This window comes from Sus scrofa, chromosome Y (assembly GCF_000003025.6).
Source record: "Sus scrofa isolate TJ Tabasco breed Duroc chromosome Y, Sscrofa11.1, whole genome shotgun sequence".
Lineage (NCBI taxonomy): Eukaryota > Metazoa > Chordata > Mammalia > Artiodactyla > Suidae > Sus > Sus scrofa.
The window spans coordinates 1,783,601-1,809,738 of NC_010462.3; the positions used below are offsets into that span (position 1 = coordinate 1,783,601).

The 26,138-nt window shown below is 44.1% G+C and overlaps 1 protein-coding gene across 3 annotated transcripts in view; it reads right to left on the reverse strand.

The window, feature by feature from the left end:
* Positions 1–26,138, reverse strand: part of LOC100624109 (neuroligin-4, X-linked) — a 300,951-nt gene that overhangs the window by 138,110 nt on the left and 136,703 nt on the right. For 2 of the 3 annotated variants that reach the window (XM_021080990.1, XM_021080991.1), the window contains 2 exons: positions 15,467–15,526; positions 10,640–10,792 (listed from right to left, as the gene is read on the reverse strand). In XM_021080990.1, the coding sequence (XP_020936649.1) occupies positions 10,640–10,792; positions 15,467–15,526 (213 nt within the window). The remainder of the gene's footprint in view (positions 1–10,639; positions 10,793–15,466; positions 15,527–26,138) is intronic. The other variant, XM_021080992.1, reaches the window with a different exon arrangement.

Below are 26,138 nucleotides of genomic sequence, written 5' to 3' on the forward strand. Positions count from 1 at the left end.
CATGTGTATTTCATGCTCGTCATAAAACATGCAATGCAGACTTGCAGGCGAATGTGGGGGGAAGAAGAAAATTGGTCTGCAGGCCACAATTTGTAGCATCCTGGCCTTTTTGAGCCTCAGCGGTCTTTAAAGTTCCCACTCTGATTGCCTTTTAGCGATGTTTTCCATTATCTGCTTTGGAAGGACAAATTGCTTGAATATACTCAGGGAAGGAAAAAAAAGGCACCCAGGGAGAAGGCAGGTACGAATCTTTGAGGCATTGCTGAAAAGCCCTTTCTCTGATGGAATTATGGCCAGAGTCTTAATTTCCAGCTCACTCCCATCGAGCTCCTGTATTTGGGCTCAGAATTCAATGTTCTTCCTCAGAACTTTCCGGCTTCTCCCCCGAGCTCAAATAGCCATGACCACTCCTTTCCTTTTGTTTAGAATGATGTTCACATCTCTTTTCCCCGGGTAAAGACAGACATCAAAAAATAAAAAATAAAAAAGGGAATTCTCATGTAACCCAGCCGGTTAAGGATCCAGCACTGTCCTGGAATTCAAGTTGCTGCTGAGGTGCAGGTGCAATCCCTGGCCCAGGCCTGGCCAAAAATTTTTTTAAAAAAAATTAAAAAAGACTCCACTTCATCCCAATCAATGAAAAATGATCAATCCTTCTTTTGGTAGGGAAGAAGCAAAATGAACAATGCCTACAAAGCAGAGAAAGTGGCTTCTTTCTTTTAGAATGGATCATTTTAAGAGGCTCTGATTTGGATGGAAATATGTCCAGGAGAAAGCATTTTCTTTTTCATGTCTACCTTATGGGATCATTCACTCAAGCCAACAGGACATTCTGGAATCAACAAACAGGAAAGTTTGTATGTACAGCATAGATTCTTCCATCAATTGTGTCTGAATGTCCAGAAACGGCGAGGCATGTCGAAATAACAGGCGAACATCATTTAAGAAATTCTGATCTCGCTCACAAAGAGATCAAGGAAAATGCTCCATCGTATGGTACAGGCTGGTTAATAGTTGGGTGCATTTGAGATTGGGCTGGGGGAGGGCGCAGTCTTCTCTATGTTCTTGTCACTCCCCAGATCCTTTTACCTCCCTCACCGTCTTTCTCCGATGCAGAGTTTTACTTTCCTCCATGGCTCACGGGACCCTCTTTGTCCTGCTGTTCTTATCCACCTTTACACAGAAGATGTCTATCTGGCAGTAGGGGCTCAATCCCACCACAGAGCTTTCCATACCAAGCATCCTCAAGGGAAGCTCTTCCTTCATTGCAAATCCAATCAAATGAATGCAGTGAGCATTTTCAGCCACCAGGAGGCACAAGAGGAAAACCCAAGTAAATGATCGTAGCAGACAAGACCTGGCCACGATTTTGTCCAGCGTTCTGGTTCTTATCAACACAGCAGCAACCACAAAGACCAGAGGACACGGTTTCCAAAGAAATGTTAAATGCCCAGAGAGCTGTTGATGAAGATGATGAAAGCCTTTTTTTGGGGGGGGTGGGGAATGGAAGGTCCCAGGCTAGGAGTTGAATGAGAGCTGCAGCTGCTTACCTATGCCACAGCCATAGCCACAGCCACAGCAGATCCAAGCCGCATCTGCGACCTATACCACAGCTCATGGCAATGCCGGATCCTCAACCCACTGAGTGAGGCCACCCTTCTGCTGATCTGAATAAGTACCATGACAGTCCTAGTTTGACTTCATAGGGTAAAATACTCTCTTACCACATAGGAAGGAGGAGGTAGTGATGGAAGCCTTACCTCTACTTCCAAGATCGGGAGGGTCTTTTCCCTTCTCACTTCCCTTGGATTATAAAATGTAGCCCACCTAATTCTCAGGGCAGAGCCTCCTTGCTTGCCTGCATCTCTCACAAGCATCCTATCTGAAGAAATCCATTTCTTGCCTATCCCTTTGTCTCTTGCTGAATTCTTTCTGCACCGAAACACAAAGAACCACAAGGTCAGTAAGTCCAGAGAGCAGGTGAGTGATTCTAACTGAAGAAACCTTGAGTTCAAGTCCCAGTCTGGCTGTTGGCTGGATTTGAGTCCCAGCAGGTGGTTCACGTGCCAGTCTGGGTTCTGGCTGGGTTTAAGTCAGAGGTGTCTGTTGCTCTCAATACCACCATGCACCATCATGGGCCAGCAATAATGATTTAATGAAATTGTGTCAGCTATCAAGGACCTGTTTTGAGCAACATCAGGAAACACTATAAGCACAAGATCGCAATTCTGTATCCAAGTCAACCAGAAGCATATCTGACACTGTTTTGTATGATTTTATTTATTTTTTCTTAAATTTTTTAATTGTTATCTCCCCAATACAATTTTTTTTCTACTGTACAGCATGGTGACCCAGTTACACATACATGTATAGACTCTTTTTTTCTCACCTTATCATGCTCCATCAGAAGGGACTAGACATAGTTCTCAGTGCTACACAGCAGGATCTCATTGCTCATCCATTCCAAAAGCAATAGTTTGCTTCTATGAACCCCAAGCTCCCAATCCATCCCACTGCCTCCCCCTCCCCCAAGTCTATTCTCTAAGTCCATGATTTTCTTTTCTGTGGAAAGGCTCGTGTGTGCCATATATCAGATTCCAGATGTAACAAACAATCCAAAAATTTATATGGAACCACAAAAGACCCAGAATTGCCAAAGCAATGCTGAGGAACAAAAACCAAGCAGGAGGCATAACTCTCCCAGACTTCAGGCAATATTACAAAGCCACAGTCATCAAGACAGTGTGGTACTGGTACCAAAACACACATACGGACCAACGGAACAGAACAGAGAACCCAGAAGTAAACCCAGACGTCTACGGTCAATTAACCTTTGACAAAGTAGGAAGAACATAAAATGGGAAAAAGTCTTCTCAGCAGGCATTACTGGGAAACCTGGGCAGCTGCACCCAAATCAATGAAACTAGAACACACCCTCACACCATGCACAAAAATACACTCAAAATGACTGAAAGACTTACATATAAGACAAGACATCATCAAACTCCTGGAAGAGAACACAGGCAAAACATTCTCTGACATCAACCTTAGCAATGTTTTGTACAATTTTAGAAGCTGAATCTGATACTGATGGGTCCCCTGGAGGATGGAGACAGGCCCCCAGTCCCCAAATGTGGCTATTAACTTGGAGACCTGCTGTGGACACCCTTGCCAGGTATGCGGAGGCTCAAGTTGGGCAGCAAGAAACAATGACCTGTGGAAAACAACTGACTGCATAGACTAACCACCTATAAGGATTAACTGCCCTCTGCCATGGGACTGGACCCCCTAGCCCTCCCTTGACCTTCTCCTCCTCCTACTTCATTGTTCCTGCCCCAAGTTCCCATCATGAACTCCAATCTCAGACTCCCACCACTGATCCTTTAGAAGCCTTGCATCTCCTCACAGTCAAGGCTGTGCATCTTGAGCCCAGCCCATCCCCCTCAGATGCCTTAATAAACCTCTTTTGCTTTATGAACTTCTTTATCAACTTGGCCTTGCACGTTCCTCCCTCAGCAAACCTAACAGACATCAAGAATGGCATTCTGGTTCCTCAAGCAATTTGCCTGATGCAAGCTGTTAGAGCAGAATCCCAATCCTGGCTGTAAGCCCTCCAAACTTGATCACTGTGAGTCCACCTCATCCCCTCTGAGCCTTTGATTCCTCGAAAGTAATAAGATAAGCAAACCCTTCCAAGGGGATTTACGAGGATTAAGAGAAAAGCCTCCAGCGATGTCCACCCTGCAGGCTCCCCAGGAGTTTGGTGCTAAAGCATACAGATATGGTTGTTTTAGAAGGTAGCTTTTCTCACTACTATACTACTGATGCAGGTAGGACTGTTTTGAAACAAAGGAATCTAAAGCCCGCAGAAGGCATCAAATCATAACATAACCAGAAAGGTCAGACCTTGTGAGCGCCACTAAATTAAACGCGTGAATGAAGGCAGAATTAACCAAGATGCACCAAGGCAGGCAAATGAATGAAGGAACATGAAGGTCAAATCCACTCATAAATAAATGCTGAGTAGCTCCATCCATAAGCATTAGGAACAAGATTTCCATGTCAAAGGTCTTTGAACAATCATCAAAAAAGAGGGGGGAAAAAAAAGAGGCAGATTTGATATAACTTAGGGTTTGGCTATGCATGCTTTCCTCATGACAAGGCTGAAGACATAGGAAATATGCTTTTGAAAATGCATCTCCTCTGAAAGTAAATGGAACACTACTTCATTCCTTAAACTTTATATGGGCATAAATAATTCCTTTGAAGCTACAATGGTACATTCCAGTTTGCCTCAGACAATTCCAGTGCAGGAATATCGCTTTTGGTTGGTGGGTTGATTTGCTTGTTTGCCTGCAGCATGTGGAATTTCCTGGGCCAGGGATTGAACGCGAGTCACTGCAGTGACAACACCTGATCCTTAACCCTCTGCACCGCAAGGAACTCCTATTAATAGCATATTAACAATTCTCTTAAAGGGTCCAGCTTCGATAACAAATTATATGCTCAACAGCTCGCAAGGCTCTGTCATGCAGTGCCCATGAAAGAAAATATTCACCGTTTGAAAAGCAAATGTGAAGATCTGGTCGTGTATCTCACATTACACAAGTCTGATCATTACTTTTGTTTAATGAAGGTGGTTCTATTTGATCGTGGTGACAGGGATGGAGTTGGCACAGGTAGTTGTAGAAATCCTGATTAAGGACCATAGATGGAGAGGGAAATCTACGGGACACTGGGAGATCACTGTAAGTTAATAACTGCTCAAGAAAGCCATCGGCCCAAGGCAGGCTTGCTTGACTCATGGAAGCACAAGACATGCATGCCTCAGATCACTGGGTTGGGGATGGGAGGAGACCTGCATTCAGATTCAGAACAAGGGCAGGAATTTGAGGACCACTCTTCTGCTCATTTGCATACTCATTTGAATACACCTTACAGGAGACAAAGGAGGAGCTATTCCTCCCAGAAAGGAAGAGACAGGCTGTTCCAACCCCCACTCCCCCTGGACGATAAACTGTAGCCCACCGGATCCTCCTGGGGCAGAGCTTCCGTGCCTGCCCGCTTGCATCTCTCACAAGCATCCTATCCTAATAAATCTATGTATGCCTATCCCTTTATCTCTCGCTGAATTCCTTCTGCTTGGGGGCATGAAGAACCTGAACTTCAGTACATCCAGACACAGGGTGAGTGATTCTCATTTAAAATCACGGGTTCAAGTCCCAGTCTGGGTTTGGCCTGGGTTCCAGTCCCCGCACGTGGATTCAATCCCAGTCTGTGTTCTGGGTAGGTTCAGGCTGTGAGTACTGCTGTCAGCTTCCGCAGCATTCGAGAGATGTTACATTTTTGGCTAGTTGCAATTTTTTCAGTGTCTCAACGATGATGTTATTAAGATGCTCATGGATATTCATAACAAAGTAAATTACAATGTGACTGGGTTTACTCATTCCTAGTCCTGGGCTATGCAACTGCATGTACCTGTTTATAGTGTATGTGTAACCCAGCAGGGCCCTGTGGGGCTCCTGGGCCCCAAAGCCTGTGTCCCCCCATTTCTTGTTTTTAGAGGCTCCTTCAGCCTCTAAGACCTTCCTCGAGTTCCAAAAGGCAGCTTCAAACAGTTGCTAATCCAGGAGGGGAGGGGAGGGGGGACAGAGACCAGGCAGGAGCCGTCAAGAGGCAATGGTGCTGCCTTGGGATAGGTCCTGCTTTCCTCCTCAAGGAATACACATGACAAAATCTTTGAGCCCTTCTGCAGAACTAAAACCCCCAACAGGAGTTCCCATTGGGGCTCAGCAGAAACACATCCGACTAGGAACGGTTGTAGGTTTGACCCCTGGACTCGCTCAGTGAGTTAAGGATCTGGTGTTTGCCATGAACCGTGGTGTAGGTCACAGACGTGGCTCAGATCCTGAGTTGCTGTGACTGTGGTGTCGGCTGGCAGGTGCAGCTCCAATTTGACTCCTAGCCCGGACTCCATGTGCCATGGGTGTGGCCCTAAAAAGCAAACAACAACAACAACAAAAACCCAGCAAATGAAAGATGCTAACTCCTTGATGGAGCATGCTTCATTCCAGGTAGAAGGAGGACCCCCTGAGCCAGTCCTGGGGTCATGAAAAACCAGCTGTGAAAGACGATGCAAGCTTGGCTCTACCCTGATCCTTATCTGTGGTTCAATTTTCCGCTCCCCAAACTATAAAACCACCTCCTCATCTCTCTAAGGGGAGCACAGTCTTGAAGGCATGAGCCTGCAGTGGCCCCCTTTGCCTGGGAGAGCAATAAAAGCTATCTTTTTCTCCTTCACCCCAAACTCAGTGTATTTGGCACCAGTGGACAGAGGCTGAATGTGGGCAACCTATGTACAATAACCATGCGATGAAAAGAATGGGGTCTGCCTTTTGGAGAGACTCAGAAAATATTAGCTGACTTTCTCAAGGTCACACATGCACAGAGCAAAGGACACGTTCATCTTTTTATCTCCTCAAACCCCATGTTCCTTCCACATCACAGTCCACGAGCCCTCTTTCCTTTTCACCATCACGTATCTCTCCAAACCTCTCTTTGGGGCAGGAAAAACAGCATTTCTGGATAAGAAATGTCATCCTCTCAAATCATGCCTTTCCATTCCTTAGCAGAAAGAGAGCATGCTCTGCATTTCTTACTTTCTGAAGAAAACAAACACACACACACCCAACCATTTCCACATTTCGGCAAAAACCTATCGATTCCTGTGGAACCTGCCCACGGGAACGGTCACCAGCAGCGTGCACGCTGGGCCATTTTACTGGGTCTCCCGTTAAAATATCTGGATGCCAAGGGGTTGAGACTATGGCCTCAGGAGTGATAGGGTGTGGTGTGTGTGAGCAGAAAGGAGACGTTCACGTGAGCGTTTGAGGAGGAGCGCGGCGCATGGGAGGTCTCTGGTAAAGAGAGTGACCTGAGCTTTGGTACTTGCTGAGAGCCTCTCCATGGATTAAATTATGAGCCACTGCAGCTGCCGACCCACAGCACCTGCTGAGCAGAGCTCAGGATCAACATCAGGAGGGAGGCCCTCTGGGAAACCTGGAAGAACAGGTCTTCAGAGTGTCAGGTATTTTTAGGAGAAGATTTTTATGAGCCCCATTCTTGCATCTCCTCCTATCTCGAAAACCACTAAAAATCCTTCATGGTGATGTCTGCTCCTTGGGACTGGTCGAGACTTTCAGGAGATCAGCCACAAACTTTCGTCAAATGCGTGTGTGCTGCATACACCTCCCCCTCACTTGTGTCATATCCCGATGTTGCCCCTTTTCCTCCTTGGGTGGTATTTCAGCAGGTCTGTAGCTAAGGATGAAGAATGTCAGGGTTATCTCAGCAGGGAGTCACCTCCAAGGGTGAGAGCCAGTGGGTCCAGCAGGCTGTGCACACTCCGGATCCTGGCCTGATCTCGGAGGTGCATATCAAAGGAAGGATTGCAGGGAGCCCAGGCTTCTTTTGTTCCTGCTCCCTGCTCCTCATTCCTCCCTCACTGCTTTGGAGAGGTTTCTCAGGGATACCTGAGATGCAGTCTTCTGGGCTTCAGTCCTCATTTTGCCGCAAATAAAACGTACCTCTCAATGTGCAGGTTGTGCATTTTTTAAATCAATAAGAGAAACCAAGCCACATGCTAAAAATTTCAAATTTAAAATGTGCCCATTGCAGGAAAAAAAAAAAAAATCCCTATCGCCCTGTGTAGTCAGCCAAGTTGGCACACGCCACTCCATCAGATAAAAGGGCATCTGTGGTGTGCTCAGCTCTTCACAGAATGTAAATAGACTGGCTTGGAGATGCTAAATTGCTCCTTTTATTTCCTGGCCTCGCCTGTGACAGCTCTCTGTTATCTTAGCAAGATTTTTTTTTTTTTAAACTCTGAGCAGCAAAAGGTAAATTTAACATTTTTCAGTAAGAAAAACTTCTCAATGCAAGGTTTTTCCCCCATAAAAACAAATGAGGTATGTCTCATTCCTACAGTAATTTTCCAGATTCATAAAGGGGCCAAAGAGATAAGGTTTAATGCCTTTTCGCCTTGGGTGGGGGAGGGGGAGCAAGGTCTTTTGAAATCCAACCTTTGAAGTCCCATCACCACGTCCTGCATGAAGAGAACATTCTGGTTCTGTGATTTCATGGGAGCCGGACCTTGTCCCAAACCCACTGCTTCAATCAGAGAGTGGTGCCTGAGCTGAGGGTAGTGCTGGGGTGTCCCCACTGCCCGTGTTGAAAGGGATGCTCCCAGCAAGCCCTGGGGCCCTGGCTTCCTCTCCCCACCTCTTCCTTAGAATGGATCTTTTGTAAAAAAAAAAAAAAAAAAAAAAAGCGAGACATACCATTTCCTGTTTCCAACACCACCAGCCAGAGCAAGGAGCCAGAGGCTTCAGAAAAATACTCAGAAAGGCACCATCATCACTCTGAAAAGATGAACTGAAATCATGCTACACAGATCTCACTTGTAGCACCAAGGAGACGAGAAACACAAGTAAAAATCAGGAATCTGGAGGGCTCAGGACATGAGGGCTTTTTATGATGGCTCATGTGAAAAACTTGAAATTACAAGTACTTCATTGATGCTCCAAACAGGTCCACGTTGCAAATCTCTGTGGGTGTTCTGAGCTTCTAAGGTATAAATGCATTTCTACCACCCAGCCCCCAACCCACCTAGAATGTTTTCACAGGGGAATGAAAAAAAAACAAAACAAAACAAAACAAAAAAAAAAAACAAAACAAAAAAACGCGCCAAACAAAATTAAAACAAGTTGAAAACAAAACATTATTTGCAAACTACTGTCTTTGGGATGGATAAGCAATGAGATCCTGTTGTATGGCACTGGGAACTCTATCTAGTCACGTAGGGTGGAGCACGATAATGTGAGAAAAAAGAATGTACACATGTCTGCGTGACTGGGTGACCTTACTGTTCAGTAGAAAATGGATGGGACACTGTAAACCAGCTATAATGGAAACAATAAAAATCATTTTAAAAGAAATAAATACATTTTTAAATTTTTAAAATCAAAAATCAAAAAATAATTCTTATTGATACGTGCTTATTTGGCGCAAACATTTTCAGCCCTCTGACACAACTATTGCTCCATTTTATTTTGCCAATTTTTTTTTTAACTGTATCCACCTTGTGACAAACAGATCTCATCCTCACAGCCACATTGTAACAAACTCAATTTCCGGCAGCATCTCAAAGCATTTTTGCCCTGAAAAACAGACCTTATTTATTCCATAGGCTAGGAATATTACTTGGGAACTGTCCAGCAGCAGGCAAAATCGAAGAAGAAGACAAGCCTTGAAATATTATCCATATATATACGCACATATTTTTTTCCCCAGTGCCATTTCAGGGAAAGTAAATTTAACACCAAAACCACAGACAGCTACTTTTGAATTTCTATGCACTTATCCAGTGTCCTCGCGTGGGATACCATAAAACTGACATAAAAGGAAAAAAAAACCATCAAATGATAAAATTCATGCAAGAGTTAAGCTCTACATAAATGCAACAGCCATGGAACCCCCCAGCCTTCCACCCGAAAGAAAAATTTTATTCCTTATGCTTCTTTTTGAAATGTGTACTTCACCACTGAAGAGCTTAGAGTCTTAATTGCATCCCAAAGACAATCACCCATAAGCTAAAGATCAGGCACCCTGAGCACAAGTGCTGGTGCAAAAATCATAAAGATGATGAGCCCGAGATGTTTTTCAGGAACTTTCCTCATTTGTTCTCATCTCTGATCAATAGGCCCGTTTCTCAAGGGCTGTTGTTCCAGGCAATAACCTAGAAAACCACCATCATGCTCATACCAAGATCTCCTGACTCCAGCTTTGATGACTTAAGATTCCCCCAAAGAAAAAAAAAATGCATGTTTCTCCCAATCCTCATTCCTTTCTGAAAACCTGTTTTTCCACTTTTTACTATAAAACTCCTTGCAATTCTTTTTAATGGGGGGGGGGGGTCACAGTCTTTAAGGCATGAGCCTGCTACGACCGTCATTTGCCTGGCAAAGCAATAAAGCTATTTTTTTTCTCCTTTGCCCAAAACCCTGTCTCTGCATTTCAGCAGCCAGAGGCTGAATTCTGGCAACAGCACCTTTTCGGGACACAAGGAACCCTGAAAAAAAATCCCTTAAGGAATTAAGTCGTTAGGATTTTCCAACACAGGATTCCCTCTTTAACACACCTGCAAAACCACACAAGACAGTGAACCTGTAACAGCCTTCAGCCACGATTCCAGGGGAGCCCCCATCACGCAACTCATCATCACGCATATTACCAATGGGGTTCATTCCGCAGGGTTCTGCCAGCCGAGCCCGCCGAAAGACCAGGGCTTTCGATAAAATCCCACATTCCCCTGATGGCCCGGGAAGCTGGCTTTGTTGGAGGAAGGCCTGGGGCTCCAGGAAATGCAATCCCTGGTTGAAAAAGCGCAAACCGAACACCAAACCAACACACCATGCACCGGTCCCACGGCGGGAATGTTAAGGAAGAAACAGAACTCGGGCAGGCAGGAGAAATCGGTAGGCATGGGAGAAGCACAATCCCAATCAACGAGCCCCACCAAAGCCACCGCAGAAGGTCCCCCAAGGGCTCCCGGCCGTGAGGAAGAAGGTGGGTCACTCACCGAGAATCCCCAGGCGGTAGTTGATGGTGATGACGATGACGTTGCCGTAGCTGGCCAGGATGCTCCCGTCAATCATGTTCCCTGTTCCTTCCATGTAGGAGCCGCCGTGAATGTACACCATCACTGGCTTCTTACTGTTCTGATCGTGGATGTCTGGGGAAAATGCCAAGGAAGGAAACACAATAAAAAAAAAAAAAATTACAGCGATTCACCGACGCTAATTCAAGGGCCAAAGACCTGGATGACTTTTCCTAGTGGAGATGGGACTCCAGTGCCTGGCCGTCTCGGAAATAAGAAGACTTTAGGAAGGGGGTCAATGGGACTGTGTTTTCCACCCAGTGAAATGATGTGCTGAGACACAGATACTGGAAGGAATGTGCATGCATATGTGTGTTTCTGGGTGGAGACACGACACTGAACACTAAGGGATTTGGCTGAGGGAGTTCTCATCATGGCTGTGCAGTAACCAACCTGACTAGCATTCATGAGGATGCAGGTTCGATCCCTGGCCTCGCTCAGCAGGTTAGGGATCCGGCATTGCCGTGAGCAGTGGCATAGGTTGCAGATGCAGCTTGGATCTCATGCTGCTGTGGCTGTGGTATAGACCAGCAGCTGCAGCTCTGATTCCACCCCTAGCCTGGGAACGTCCCTATGCTGCAGGTGCAGCCCTAAAAAGATTAAAAAAACAAAAAAGATTTAAATGAAAATACTTATTTCCCGAGGAATGCTCAAACCCTAGATGGTGGTGGCATCAATGGAGGAAGCTCATGATACCTATCACAAAATCTCCTTCCATCATCTAAGTAAGTGTGACATCAACTTCCAAATTATAATTTGTTTGGAGTTCCCACTGTGAGGGAACAGTGGAGGTTGCAGCTGCAGCTCATATTCAGTCCCTGACCTGGAAGCTCCCATTTGCTGCAGGAGCAGCCATAAAAAAAATTTGCTCTAACTGCTGTCTTTCATCAAAGATGAGTTTTATAGATTCATTTTCAACTTTTGCAATAAGAACATCAAAGTACTAGCGAAACCATAAACTCCCAATAGAGGACACAGGACATAAAAAACAAAGAAGTGGTCAGAAATGATCCGAGGAACAGCAACATGAAAAAAAAAATATATATATATATACACATGCAAGCAAGTGTCTTCACTCTAATTTAGTGATTGCAGTCATATTCCAACCTAAGTGACAAAAAAAGAGTGTGCAACTATAATAAAAATGGCACAAGAGTCTAACCTCAAGATGAAATTGTTGAGATGCTAGATATTTTTACAGGGAATACGAACTCCCATTGCAGTTTGCAACCAATGAGGGCGACAGACTTGGTAATTATTGTTTTATCTGACAATGATGTAAAAACGCTGTTTTGCAATGGTCTATCATGACACCAATTTGGAGACTACAGGTCTGTTTTGTAGAGGCTGCTTTCTGAAAATCTGTGATTCCATCATTTGGTGTTGATCATCCCCCAGCCTCACATTTAATTGTTTAAGATGTTGTGACTTCCATTATAAGGATTTCTGAGTATTTAGGGATGCCTATACCTACACGTGTGTGTGTTTCATTTAAATATCGGTACGCTATCCAAAGAAACCCAAATGAATCCAGGTACACGGATTTTCATGTTTTTCTTATATAAAAACTTTTTTCCCCCTAGTGCAGGGAGACATTTGTGGCCTATCAGAATGGAATTTTCAAGAAATAAACCACCCTTATGTCCCACCAAGGCTGCTAATAAAATGAATTAGGATCACAATCTGAGAACGTGCTCCTGGGTACCACTGTACAGCTTCCCGAAGGCACAAGAAACCCAGGGGTCACAGTCAAGTACAGAAAAAAGTGTCAAGCTGCCCTCCTGTCTGCACGTATTTAATCCATAGCAGAAGAAAACCAACAATTTTATCAAGTAAAATTTAAATAGAAGAGTGCCTGTTGTGGCTCTGGGGGTTAAGAACCTGCCTAGTATCCATAAGGATGGAGGTTCCATCCCTGGCCTTGCTCAGGGGGTTAAAGATCCGATGCTGCTCTGTGCAGTGCAGTGGCGTAGATCACAGATGCGGCTCAGATCTCTGGCTGCTGTGGCTGTGGTGGAGGCCGGCAGCTACAGCTCTGATTCGACCCCTAGCCTGAGAACTTCCATATGCTGCAGGTGCAGCCTTAAAAAAAAAAATTTTTAAATAGAAAGCAGAAGCCCCTTTTTTATTATCATTATTAACTTTCATTCATCACATGGCACATGGATATTTTAAATAAATCACTGTGCACTTGGGGTCTGGCATTTGGCATCATGTAGCCCTCTTTTTGCATCACAATTTCCTGTTTTAGCCCTTATGTCTGTTCCCCTTCTTGGCTGCTGGCTACTCCACTGTGGGAAAGGAAAAAGGTGAGTTATGGGGAAGGGGGGGGCGGCTGGAAGGGGGTGCCCTCAGAGGTGTCAGGTGAACAGTCATTCTGAGACTGACAGAACAAGATTCTCAGAAACTTGTGGAGGAAATAGCCAGATGCCCTATTCTTTCAAAGTTAAAAAAATAATCCCAGGTTCTCAGTATTAGAGGAAAATGAGAGGGCACATGAACCATGATACAGGTGCATGGCCAGCACTGTGAAAACAGATCCTAATATTAGAAGGGGACATACGGGAGTTCCCGCCGTGGCTCCGTGGTAATGAACCCGACGAGTATGAGGCTGCAGGTTCGATCCCTGGCCTCGCTCAGTGTGTTAAGGATCCAGTGCTGCCATGAGCTGTGGTGTAGGTGGCAGGGTTGCTGTGGCTGTGGTGTAGGATGGCAGCTGCAGCTCTGATTCGACCCCTAGCCTGGGAACTTGTATATGACACAGGTGCTGCCTTAAGGGGGGCGGGCACACAAAGAGAAGACAGAGCAGAGCAAGGGGCAAATGATACCCATAGGTGGTTATGGAGGAATGCAGCTAAACTGCAGGAGTGCTGGGATTCTCACAAAAGAGAGGTCAGGTGAGGACTCAGGCAGATGTAACACCCTCAGGCCATGGGAAGAACTTGCTTAGAGGTTTCAGGGTTATCAGAGGGAGAACCCTAAGAATGCAAGTAAAAAATAAATTAATTAACTAACAGCAATGTTAAGAGAACAGAAGGGGTGAAAGATATACTGGCAGTGTCTTTTTCTTTTTCTCTTCTTTTTAGGGCTGCACCTGCAACATATGGAAGTTCCCAGACTAGAGACTGAATCGGAGCTGCAGCTGCCAGCCTACTATGCCACAGCCACAGCAGCATGGGATCTGAGCCGCATCTGTGACCTACACAGCAGCCACAGCAATGCTGGATCCTTAACCCACTGAGCAAGGCCAGGTACCAAACCCACATCTTCGTGGATATTATGTCTGCTGAACCAGAACAGGAACTCCAAAAACGTCTTTTCCTAGAGCACTGTTTTTAGTGAAAGAAATTCAAGAGGGCAGCAAAAAGCAAGCAGGGTGATAATAGGCACTTTCAGGGAAGTTCCACTGTGCAGCAAAGGGAGCTCACCACTCCCTTGACTTGAAATTAAATTGCAAACCAGCAGGTGCCTTCCTGCTTCGAAGGTAAATAAAGGGAGATCCATGCATTTTAAACCTCAGGTGGGGGGGACAGCTTGTGACCAGCTACAGAGCCTTCAAAGCCAGCAGAGGCTGACTCCAGACTTCTTTGTTTCCAACCCTTGTATTCTAGGGAAGGAAGAGGATACAAAGCACTGGGAATGGGTGTGGTGCCACATTCTTTACTTCCGGGGGACAATCTGTCAAACAATTTGATTTTCTTTCTTTCGTTTCCTTTTTTTTTTTTTTTCTTTTTTTAAGGGCTGCACCTGCAGCACATGAAGTTCCCAGGCTAGGGGTTAAATCAGAGCTGTAGCTGCCTGTCTACACCACAGCCACAGCAACGCAGAATCTGAGCCGAGTCTGCAACCTACACCACAGCTCATGGCAAACTGGGATACCCAACCACTGAGCGAGGCCAGGGATGGAACCTGCAACCTCATGGATATTAGTCAGATTCATTTCCACTGCACCACAAGGGGGACTCCCTGTCAAACAATTTGAGACCATTCAAGAAAAATTCCTCCATAGCACCTAAATATTTGAGGGGAAAAACTTTCTTAAAGCAGCCATGGTGTGAAAACAAAGATGCGTAGATCTAACTTTTTGACCTTTCTGAAATCTTTGCTATTGCCTTTTTTTTTTTTTCTTTTTCTGTAAATGCTGCTAAGAGGCAGTTCTGAAACAGACAACAAAATCTAATTAAGACACTTTTTTCCTGCATTTCGCTGTGAGCCAGAGACAGTTCTTTGAAAACCTTATTTTGGAATTAGTATGTGTGGAAAAAAAAGAAAAAGATTTTAAAGAAAAACAGTGTTTCCACCTTTCACAGGAGAAATTAAGAAGACCAGAGCTCCGAGATACAGTATTACATTACAAAATAACCTTGGGAAGGAAGCAAAGAAATCATACATGCACATTTTAAAATTTCATTTTCTCTTCTTGTGACCAAGCCAAAAAAAGGGGGGAAAAAAAAGGAAAAAGAAAAAGAAAATGGTGAGTTTCCTTGTAAATGGCATTTTGATACTCACATCCTATTAAGAAGCTTTTACACATTGTCTCCCAGGCAATTTGCAAAACTCTACATGGTTCCTGGGATTAAAAATGACAGTGGCTGCCCACCAAGAAGAAAATAAAGAAGCACACAGAGGTGTACTCACTTCAGATAAGGGGAAGAAAAACAGGTTGAAATGAAAAAGAAAAAAGAGAGAGAGAAAGAGAGAGAAAATCATGCATCAAAGTCGAGCTAAAAAACAAAAACCAAAAAATACCTTCATCTTCACCACGGTCGTTACTGCTTATATCATCAGCATTTTTCTTTGTGTTGGCTCCTGAGGTCATATTGAGAAGGAAAATAAAAGGGGGGAAAAAAAGAGAAAAATTCAAAAACCACAGGTTTGCAAAAAAAAAAAAAATCAGAAGAAAGAGAGATACTACCCAGTAAAAGGAAAAAAAAGAAAAAGTCATACAAAAAGTAGAATGCTGTTACCTCTGAATCTCCAAAACATGAAACAAGGAGATGCAAAACGCATGTTAACATAAAGATGTCAAGAAGAACAAATTCAAAATGTTAACTTTCCAAAAATATTAGATAGCCTGTGAAAATGCAGTTGGGGGGGTTTACCATGATACTACTGCCAAAAAAAAAAAAAAAAAAAAGGGCGAATATGAGTTAAAAAAAAGAGAAATTTAAATTATTAAAAAAGGGTTTCTCTCGGTTTAAAAAGAAATGTATATGAAGCCTTCAAATGGCCCTCTAATTTTCACATGGCATCATTGAGACACATTTTTGAAATGTCACTGATATACGCTGCTAGGAAATTCCATAATGTAAGAAGAGACACATTTAAGCAAGAAACAGGAAAGAACTTTCATCCACATATCATAAACCACATCAGTTGCATGCATGAGAGCTTTGAGGCACACCATTGCCAATAAACATTGTGTGCTCCTGTTGCTCATTTAAATCCCGCAAATTTCAATCAGGAAGGTTCACCATTTCCTGTGGCTCAAGAGCAAACGAAGGCACCTTTGTTCTTATTGTCAGTAAAGACACTACCACTTTCTATACGTATTTCTTAAGTCAAGATAAAACATTCTAAATCAAGGTTTTCTTTGCTGGAAACACTAAAATTCGCTGGAGTGTTATGGCTCTTTGTTCAAATAAATCAAGGCACCTACCTGGATGACCTGAAACGTAAACCACCTTGAAATGTCCTTGAACAGGGTTTGGGCGGGAGGGGGGCGGGGAGATGGAGTGGGAGTCTGGGATTAGCAAATGCAAACCAATCCACAAAGGATGGATAAACAACAGGTCCTCCTGCAGAGCACAGGGACCTCTATTCAGTATCTTGTGACACATCATGATGGAAAAGAAGGTGAAAAAGAATGTCTCCATGTGTGTGAATTATTTCGCTGTACAGCAGACATATTAATGCAACACTGTAAATCAACTCGACTTCAATAAAATAAATGTTTAAAAAATTTCCCTGTAGGCAAAATGAACCTTTGCCTTAACCATTACCCGTCTCCAGGGCCCAGCAACACACACACACAACACACACACAACACACACACACACCAAAAAACTCTTAAGCTCTCGGCATGCCATGAACTAACTTTGGTTTTTCGATTTTCCAGATACAAGAGACCAAAGCATTTAATATCACTGGAATTGTTTAATTCGCTCAGGTGCTTGCTTTCTGGCTTTTTTGGGGGGTGGGGGGGGAGGCGCGGCACCTGTGGCATATGGAAGTTCCCAGGCTAGGGGTCAAATCAGAGATACAGCTGCCAGCCTACACCACAGTCACAGCCACACAGGATCCAAGCCACATCTGCGACCTCTACTGCAGCTCATGGCAACATCAGGCCCTTCACCCACGGAGCGGGCCCCAGGATCAAACCCACAATCTCATGGAGCTTCGTTGGGTTTTTTCCTGCTGAACCATGAAGGGAACTCCTGCCTTCTTTTGAAAGATAGATGCAGCCCACAGGTATCAAGTATGCATTTGTGCCTTCTGAATAAGTTGAATTGTGGTGGTTGGTTCAAATGGTCTCTGCCTTCCTCTAAGGTGCTGGGATAAATGGGACAAGGAAAAGGTAAACTGGTCACAACACTTTTTTTTTTTGCCGTTTTGGGTTTTTTTTTTTTTTTTTTTTTTGGTCCTTTTGTCTTTTTAGGACCACACCCAGGGCATATGGAAGTTACCAGGTTAGGGGTTCAGTCAGAGCTGTAGCCGCCAGCCTAGTCATGTCTGCAACCTATACCACAGCTCATGCAATGCCGGATCCTTAAGCCACTGAGCGAGGCCAGGGATTGAACCTGCATGCTCAAGGATATCTTCACTCACCGCTGAGCCATGATGGGAATTCCAGGATCACAACACTTGTATCTGGAAAACTTCTACGTGATTCAGAGGGGCTTCCACGGGTTTGGAAACCAAGGTTTGAAGGTGCTATTTCTGTAGGTCTGAAAGGGTTGACTATTGGTCAGTTTCTTACAGATCACCAAGCAGATTGGGGAACCTGGGTGGAAACCCGATTCCCTGTACTGGTTGATTTTGTGAACTTTTAAATATTCCCACTGTCGACAGTTTCAAGCTACCAACATCAAGTCAGCGATGACAGCTTGGGAAAAAACAAAAATGCCCAGGACCCCTTGACACTCCAGCCTATGATTAGTTTCATCTTGTCTACCTGAAGCCAGAACGGAGTCTCCTAGGAGACAAATTTTTCTCCTTAAAACTCATTCATGCCCCATCTCTTAGAAAATACCATGACCCAGATGTGTCAACCGATTACGGTCATCAGCCTGATGGGGAAATTGATTTCTGTCTGAGAATGCCACGGCCCTCCAAGATCTAAAATAAACTTAGGGAAAAAAAAAAAATTCAACCCTGTCAAATTAGCTGCCGTGTCTTTGGGGTTTGTTATGGTCAAGGTGTATCAATATGAAAGAGCGCTTTTATAGCTAGTTTTATAGCTAGCTGGTGGACTGGATGTAAGGTTAAACTGTGTTAAGAAGCCTATAAGAAATGCCTTTCTTAGAGAACCAGGCTGCACAGATGACAGAATGGAAGTGCTGCTGTGAAAAACGAGTCCTCCTCTTTTCTGAAAACAATTTCAATTTTTTGGAAGATTTTATAAGTTTCTATTGAAACAGGTCACCTCTTCTCTGAAAGAAAGAAAGAAGGAAGGAAGGAAGGAAGGAAGGAAGGAAGGAAGGAAAGAAAGAAAGAAAGAAAGAAAGAAAGAAAGAAAGAAAGAAAGAAAGAAAGAAAGGAAGGAAGGAAGGAAGGAAGGAAGGAAGGAAGGAAGGAAGGAAGGAAGGAAGGAAGGAAGGAAGAAAAAGAAAAAAGGAGTTCCTGTTGTGGCTCAGCAGGTTACAAACCTGACTAATATCCATGAGGATCCAGGATTCCATCCCTGGCCTCAGTCAGTGAGTTAAGGATCTGCTGTTGCCGTGAGCTGTGGTGTAGGTCAAAGACGTGGCTCAGATCTGGTGCTGCTGTGGCTGTGGTGTAGGCCGGCAGCTGCAGCTCCAATTCGACCCCTAGCCTGGGAACCTCCATATGCTGCAAGTATGGCCCTAAAAGCAGAAAAAGAAAAAGAAAAGAAAAGAAAAGAAAAGAAAGAAAGAAAAAGAAAGGAAGAAGAGAGAGAGAAAGAACGAAAGAAAGAGAGAGAAAGAGAGGGAGAAAGGAAGAAAGAGAAAGAAAAAGAAGGGAGGGAGGGAGGGAGAGAGAGAGAGAAAGAGAAAGAAAGAAAGAAAGAAAGAAAGAAAGAGAGAAAGAGAGAAAGAGAAAGAAAGAGAGAAAGAGAAAGAATGAACAGAATTTCTATGCTATTGCCTAGAAGGTTTTGGTAGGTGGTTTTCTTAGAAGCTTACTTTGAAAGGAACAATAAATCTAAGACCTGCAGTTGCAGGTTAAAAAAAAAAAGAAGAATAAAAGATCATAGAAATACTGAAAAAAAAAAAGAAAGAAAGAAAAGGAGAAGAAAAGAAAAGCTACTAGAAAAATTAAGGTGTCATCAAAAGACATGGAATGGATAAGAGGGAAGAAGTGTTCTCTGATTAAGCTGAGGCCCTCCTAGAAAATGTGTGCCTTCAAAGTCTGGCTACTTTTCCTCATCCCAGCGTTTCCCTAAAACATGCAGTTGGCTCTGAGAAAGCAGGTGCATGAGGAACCCATCCTTGGACGGCACCTTTCCCATGAGCCTGTCTTTACATCCCTGCCTTCTGAATCTTCCCCTTAAAAAACCCTTTTGCTTTCCTCGCTACAGCTGGCATCTCACCAGCAGCCCCGTCGGGCTGTCTCAAGCCCAGACAAAGCCCACTCTGCAAGGTCTGGGGTGAGTTCAATGTCAGCTTGCTTTACCAAGACCTCTTTCTCAATGTCTGAAGGTTCTCGGTCCAAGCCTGAAATGTGAGTCATCTGAAATTCTTCCAGAGCCAAGAGGAGAGGCAGTATTTAGGGGAATTTCCCCCCAAAGATAGAGGAAAACGTTCTACAGATTAGCAATGCTTGGAAAACTTGCATGACCTAGTTACATCTGCGATAACGGCAAGGAGGAAATCTCTTGGACTCCTTACCAAGAGGAAAAATCACAGATTTCTGTTTTTTTTTTAAGACAATGTAAGGAGTTGTGCAACCATCAGCATCATCTGACTTGAGAACATTTTTATCACTCCAGAAAGATGGCTTGTGTCCAGGTGTATGCACTCAGTGTTTCCACCCTGGTGTCACCCAGTCAGCTTTCTAGATGTGCCATTTCTACTCATTTCCAGCACATGAATGCATATAATCGTCTTTCATATCCTGCTTCTTCACTGTGTGTGATGTTTTCAAAGTCCATCCATGTTGAAGCACTCATCAATATTTTATTCCTCTGGAGCTCCCGTCGTGGCTCGGTGGAAACGAACCTGACTGGCATCCATGAGGGTTCGGGTTTGATCCCTGGCCTCGCTCAGTGGGCTAAGGATCTGGTGTTGCCTTGAGCTGGGGTGTAGGTTGCAGATGCAGCTCGGATCTGATGTGGCTGTGGCTGGGCGATGTAGGCTGGCAGCTACAGCTCTGATTGGACCCCTACCCTGGGAACCTCCATATGCTGCATATGTGGCCCTAAAAAGATAAAAAAAAAAAAGTCATTCCTCTTATTCATATGGACAAATAACAGCTCACTGTATGGATATACCACTTTTGTTTATCTGCTCGTCTGTTGACTGCCATGGGCACTGTTGCCCCTTGGTGGCTAGTATGATGCTGCTGTGAACACTGATGAGCCCTATTTTTTACGGATGTATATTTTCTTATGTCTTGCGTGGATACCAAGGAGCAGCTTTGCGATGTTACATGGCGCATGTATGTTCAGTACTTGAAAAAACTGCCAGACTGTTTCCCAAGACAGGTTCATCACTATAGGTTCCCATTAGCAGTGTACCTGGATTCCAATTTCCCCATCTCCTCCCTAAGACCTGTTACTACCTTTCTGATTATCAGCCTCCTAATGGGTGTGAGCTGGTGCCTCTGGGTAGTTTTAATCTGCATTTACCCAATGACTTAATCACTTCAAGTGCCTTTTCCTGTACTAGCTTCTTCGGTGGGATGTCTCTTCAAAAAATTTGCCCATTTAAAAACTTGAGTTCTGGGAGTTCCCGTCATGGCTCAGCGGTTAACAAATCCGACTAAGAACCATGAGGTTGTGGGTTCGATTCCTGGCCTTGCTCAGTAGGTTAAGGATCCAGTGCTGCCGTGAGCTGTGGTGTAGGTTGCGGACGTGGCTCGGATCCTGTATTGCTGTGGCTCTGGCATAGGCTGGCGGCTACAGCTCCGATTCAACCCCTAGCCTGGGAACCTCCATATGCCGTGGAAGTGGCCCAAGAAATGGCAAAAAGACAAAAAAAATAAAAAAATTAAAACTTGAGTTCTTTCTTCCTTATGCTTGAGTCATAGGAGATCTTTATATTGTTTAGAGACAGGGCTTTTACCAGAAAGAAGATCTGGAAATCTTTTCTCCCAGTCTGTGGCTTCTCTTTTGATTTCCTTAATGATATCTTTTGAAGTTGGAGTTTTGAATTTCTGATGAAGTCCAACTTGTGGATTTTGTTTAAAGTTCATGCTTTTGATATCACATCTAAGACATTCTTGCTTACCCAAGGCCCCGAAGATTTTCTTTCTATGTTTCTGTCGCAGATGTTTTGAGAGTTTTACTTCTTAGGTTTTTCATTTATTTTGAGTGAAGGCTGGTGCATACGAGGTGAGGGCTGAAATGCATCTTTTTGCACATCGCACTGTCTCAGCACCACTTACTGACAACACAATCCCTTCCTTGATGAAGTGTGGTGACACTATTACTGCAAGTCAATGGCCTATAAATGTGAGGGTTTATTTTCTGGATTCTGTAACTACATCTCTTCCTATATTTCTATCCACGTTAGTACCCTACCGTCCAAGCTTTATAGTCCATGTTGCAAGAGGGACAAATAAGTCCTCTAACTTTCTTCTGTGTTCTTCAAGAGAGTCTACTTATACTAGGTCCTCTGATTTCCCAGGCAAACCTTCCAACATGCGTGTCAACTGAAATCAAGAGACTAAAAACACCCGCTGAGATTTTGATGGAAATTATTGGCCAGACTACAATTTTACATTAATTTTACACAGCAGAGTCTGACCCAGAAACATAATTAGATATCGCCTTTCATGTTCTATGTATATTTAATTCCCCACCCCTTTGTTCTTTTTCAATAAGCTGCTGCAATATTTGTTCTCTCAAATATAACAAATTAGATGGTCTAAAAACCAACCGAGTTCTCGTGAGGATGTAATTTAGTTACAATCATGAACTATGTAAATACAGGTATTACAGGACACAGAGGAAGAGATTCTGCTGGAATTTATGCCACAGAAAATCTATCTCACACCTGCCAGAACGGCATCTCCAGGGCCAGAGAGGCCATGAGTTTTCTCCTGATGCCCCAAAAGCCAAAATGATATTCCTTTACATTGAATAATTAGCATCTCCAGCAAACCCCAGCAGGGAAAAAGCTCTAAATATTAAAGCGAATATTTAAATAACTTCAAACAAATGTATCGCTCTTCCATTATTAAAATTTAAAATGGTGTCATTAATAAAATATCTCAACGTCCCTAGTCCCTGGACCTGAAGAACGCCCATCTCTTTTTATACTTCTTCTTGGGATGTTCCCTTTTTTGCTCTACCGACATTTTCAAGAGTCAACCTATTTAGAATAGCACCTTATATCATAAACCTAAGAGGATCCTTTTGTATAGAATTCAGAAGAAAGGGTAGGCCAACCACATCAAAGGAGAAATAAAAGTCTATGGGAAAAATCTCTAGATGTTGCAGTAAACATTTTAAGGCAGGCAAGTCATTTTATTTTATTTTTTTGTCTTTTGGGGGCCATAGCCACAGCATATTGAAGTTGCCAGTTTAGAGGTTGCATCAGAGCTGCTGCAGCGGCTGGCCTATACCACAGCCACAGCAAGGCCAGATCCGAGCCTCGACTGCAGCCTACACCACAGCTCAAGGCAATGCCGGATCCTTAACCCACTCAGCGAGGCCAGGGACTGAAATAAGGTCCTCACGGGAACAGTTGGGTTCATTCCCACTGAGCCACAATGGGAACTCCAAGGAAAGTAATTTTATATTTTGAGGGTTTTTTTTTTTTTTTTTTTTGGCCACACTAATGTCATGTGAAAGATCCGGGGCCAGGGATCGAACTCATGCCAGAGCAGCAACCTGAGACACAGCAGTGACATGGATCCTTAACCACCTGCACCAACGGGGAACTCCAGTAAAGTAATTTTATAATGATTCTTTTTAAAATGCACTTATGTATGTCACCACAAACATAGGCAAATGGTGTTATGGGATCACATTATCTCTGCAAGAAATAAGGATGTAACAGAATCCAGGAGACCTTTCAAATATTGCTCTTAAGGCAAGACATCATATTAAAAATGTATTTATCAGTTCCTATTAATGTTGGTGTTTTGTCGATTTGGAGGGCAAATTCCAAGTCCTACTTAATTTTATCTTTGGTCAATATCTTAAGGAGTCCCCTGGTGGCTCAGTGGGTTAAGGACCCTGCATGGCCACTGCTGTGGCTCAAGTCACGACTGTGGTGAGCGTTCAATCTCTGGCCCAGGAACTCCTGATTACTGCAGGTGTGGCCAAATAAGTAAATAATAAGTATAATAAAAAGAGTGTGTCAACCAGAGATCTTTATACTACATGAAGTAAATCAGAGAAAGACAAATACTGTATGATACCACTTCTATGTAGAATCTAAAATAGGGCACAAATGAACCTATCTACAGAACAGAAGCAGACTCACAGACATGGAGAAGAGACGTGTGGTTGCCAAGGGGGAGGGGGAGAGAGGGGGATGGATGGGGATTTGGGGGTTGGTAGATGCAGACTATGATATCGAGAATGGATAAGCCATGAGGTCCTGCTGTCCAGCACAGGGAACTCTATCCACTCTCCTGGGACAGACCAGGATGGAAGATAATATGAGAAAGGGAATGAGTACATCTGTATGACTGGGTCACACTGCTGTATGGCAGAAACTGACACAACACTGTAAATCAACTACACGCTAATAAAAAACAGAGTGTGTCTGTGCATTATTTTTCACATAAAGGAAGTTGTGTAATGAGTTATGAGGGAAATAAATGCTTCCTTGGCCAGCACAGATAGATATGCAATTGATTAGCTAGTTTCTAGGTCCCCGAGGAATATGTATTTAATCTAATCAATACTGGGGGGAGACCAGGGAGCACGGACGATGCTTTGGGGTCAGTCCCTCCAGGCGCTGAAAGAGACCTGCCTCTCTTCCAACTGTGGATGCCTCACTTGGTTACTCACTGGTCCACCTGTTCCTTCTCTAAATATGCCCTGAGGTTTTCAATACGATGGTCCTGGCTAGGTCAGGAGATGCTGCTGATGAGACACCCATCCTGAAGGAGGTCCCTCCCTCCAGAGACAGACTCAGAGAGGCTCATCCAGATGCCTGCATCAATTGACAGTCCTCTCCCGTTTGGGAGTTGGCGAGGACATGAAGGTGCTTGCTTGCGGGGGAGGTGATGGGTAGCTGAAGTATGCATGCATGAGAGCCTATTAGCAAAGGAGGTGAGCTGCTCTGAGTTGGACCAGGGACAAGGGAGATGACCCGGGGAGGTGAGCAGAAATGGAACTCAAGGGAGATACCTCTTCTGTCACCCCTGCACCTTGACCACTGACTGTACCAGGGATAAACACTTGTGCATGAAAAATGCCCTGTGGCCGCCATTCTCAGTAAGCAGGATGCTGCAGCCAGCAAGCCAGCTGCCATGGCAGCCGCCCCCAAAGGTGCACCCTGCGGGGATACAGGATGGAGAAAACAGGATGCTGGTCCTGGATAGTTAAGGTGCATGTCAAAGTGATGATTTCAATGAGCCCAGACTCTTGTTTTTTCATATACATAGAAAAAGCCCTGGAATGTCATAGAGCAATAGGTTAAGAACCTGACTGCGGTGCCTAGGGGTGCTGCAGAGGCATGAGTTCAATCCCCAGCCAGGTGCAGTGGATTAAAGGATCCAGTGTTGCCACAGGGTCGGGGGTGGATCCCAGCTACAGCTCAGATTCAACCTCTGGCCCAAGAATGTCTATGTGCCACATGTACAGCCAAAAAATTTAAAAAAAAAAAAAAGAAAGAAAAATAGAAAAGAAAAAGTCCTAAATTCACTAACTTGAGGTCTCTGGTTTTTCTTTAATTAATAGTAATCTTTAGGACGGGGGCAAACATTATTTTTAAATTTTTAAAACATTTTTTAAAATGAAGGTATAGTTGATTTGTAATGGGCCAGTGTCTCCTGTAATCCTTTGATGTTCTGCCTGCCTGATTTTTGGTGCAAAAACTCCTATATTTCCTGGCTCTTTCTCACCTCTTGGAGCTGCCCCTAGACCTACCTGAGAGGCGGTGTTCAGGGCTTATGTCCTTAGCAAGTCCACCAAATTAAAAATAACTCTCACCTTCCAGGTTGAGCTTCTTGTTTTTTCAGTCAATGCACTTCCCGTGTAAATGGTAAGATACATTCTACCCTCCACGTGAACACCAATGAGCATGGTGCCTGCCAAAGATGACATCAAACATTTTCTCCGAGGGTCCTTCCAACATATGCGTGCCCTTTGAACAACTGGTACCTACAAAAAAAGCTCCACTTCTGCATTTGAAGAAATGGGCATGGCTGACCTACTCTCTCATTGCTCCCCCCTGCCCAGAACATTGGAATCAGCACAACTTTCATGACTCACAAAAAGACGTGTACATTTGGGAAGCCTATCTAAGAAAAAAGTCCACAAAGAGGTTTACCCGAACCAGCATCTGGAAGGGTCTTCCTTTTTTTCCTATACGCCATGACAAGGCAGGATTGGCCACAAAGACCTAAAGACCACGCTTTTGTAAGGTAGGAAGGGGTTTTGCAGGTGACAGGAAAGCCTCAAGGAAGACATGCTCTGTAAGTGAAGTGAAGAGCAATGCACTGCCCTCAGGTCATCATTTTGAAAATAAATTTGAAAGCTATCCCTGAACTGGAAGAGTGCTACTCTGAAATATATCAAGAGAGGGAAAATTCCTGACTTATAGGAGGTGGTTGATGGGTCAAAGTTTCTCAGTTCTACAACGTTCCCTGTGATTCTGTGAGCTTGTGTTCCCACCATGTGGACTTGAAGGGCTTTATGATTTGTTTTCCGAAAAGAAAAAAAAAAATGATGATGGATTAGTTCCAAGCCTGGGAAACCCAAGTTCCTGCATCTCTGGAGTGCCAGGAACCAAGTATAACAGTGGGACACAGACAAGCATCCCTGTGGATAAAGACTTTGGTCCGAGGAGCATCCAAGGGACCTTGAAGCTGACTTCTGACTCAAGAAGCTCCCAGC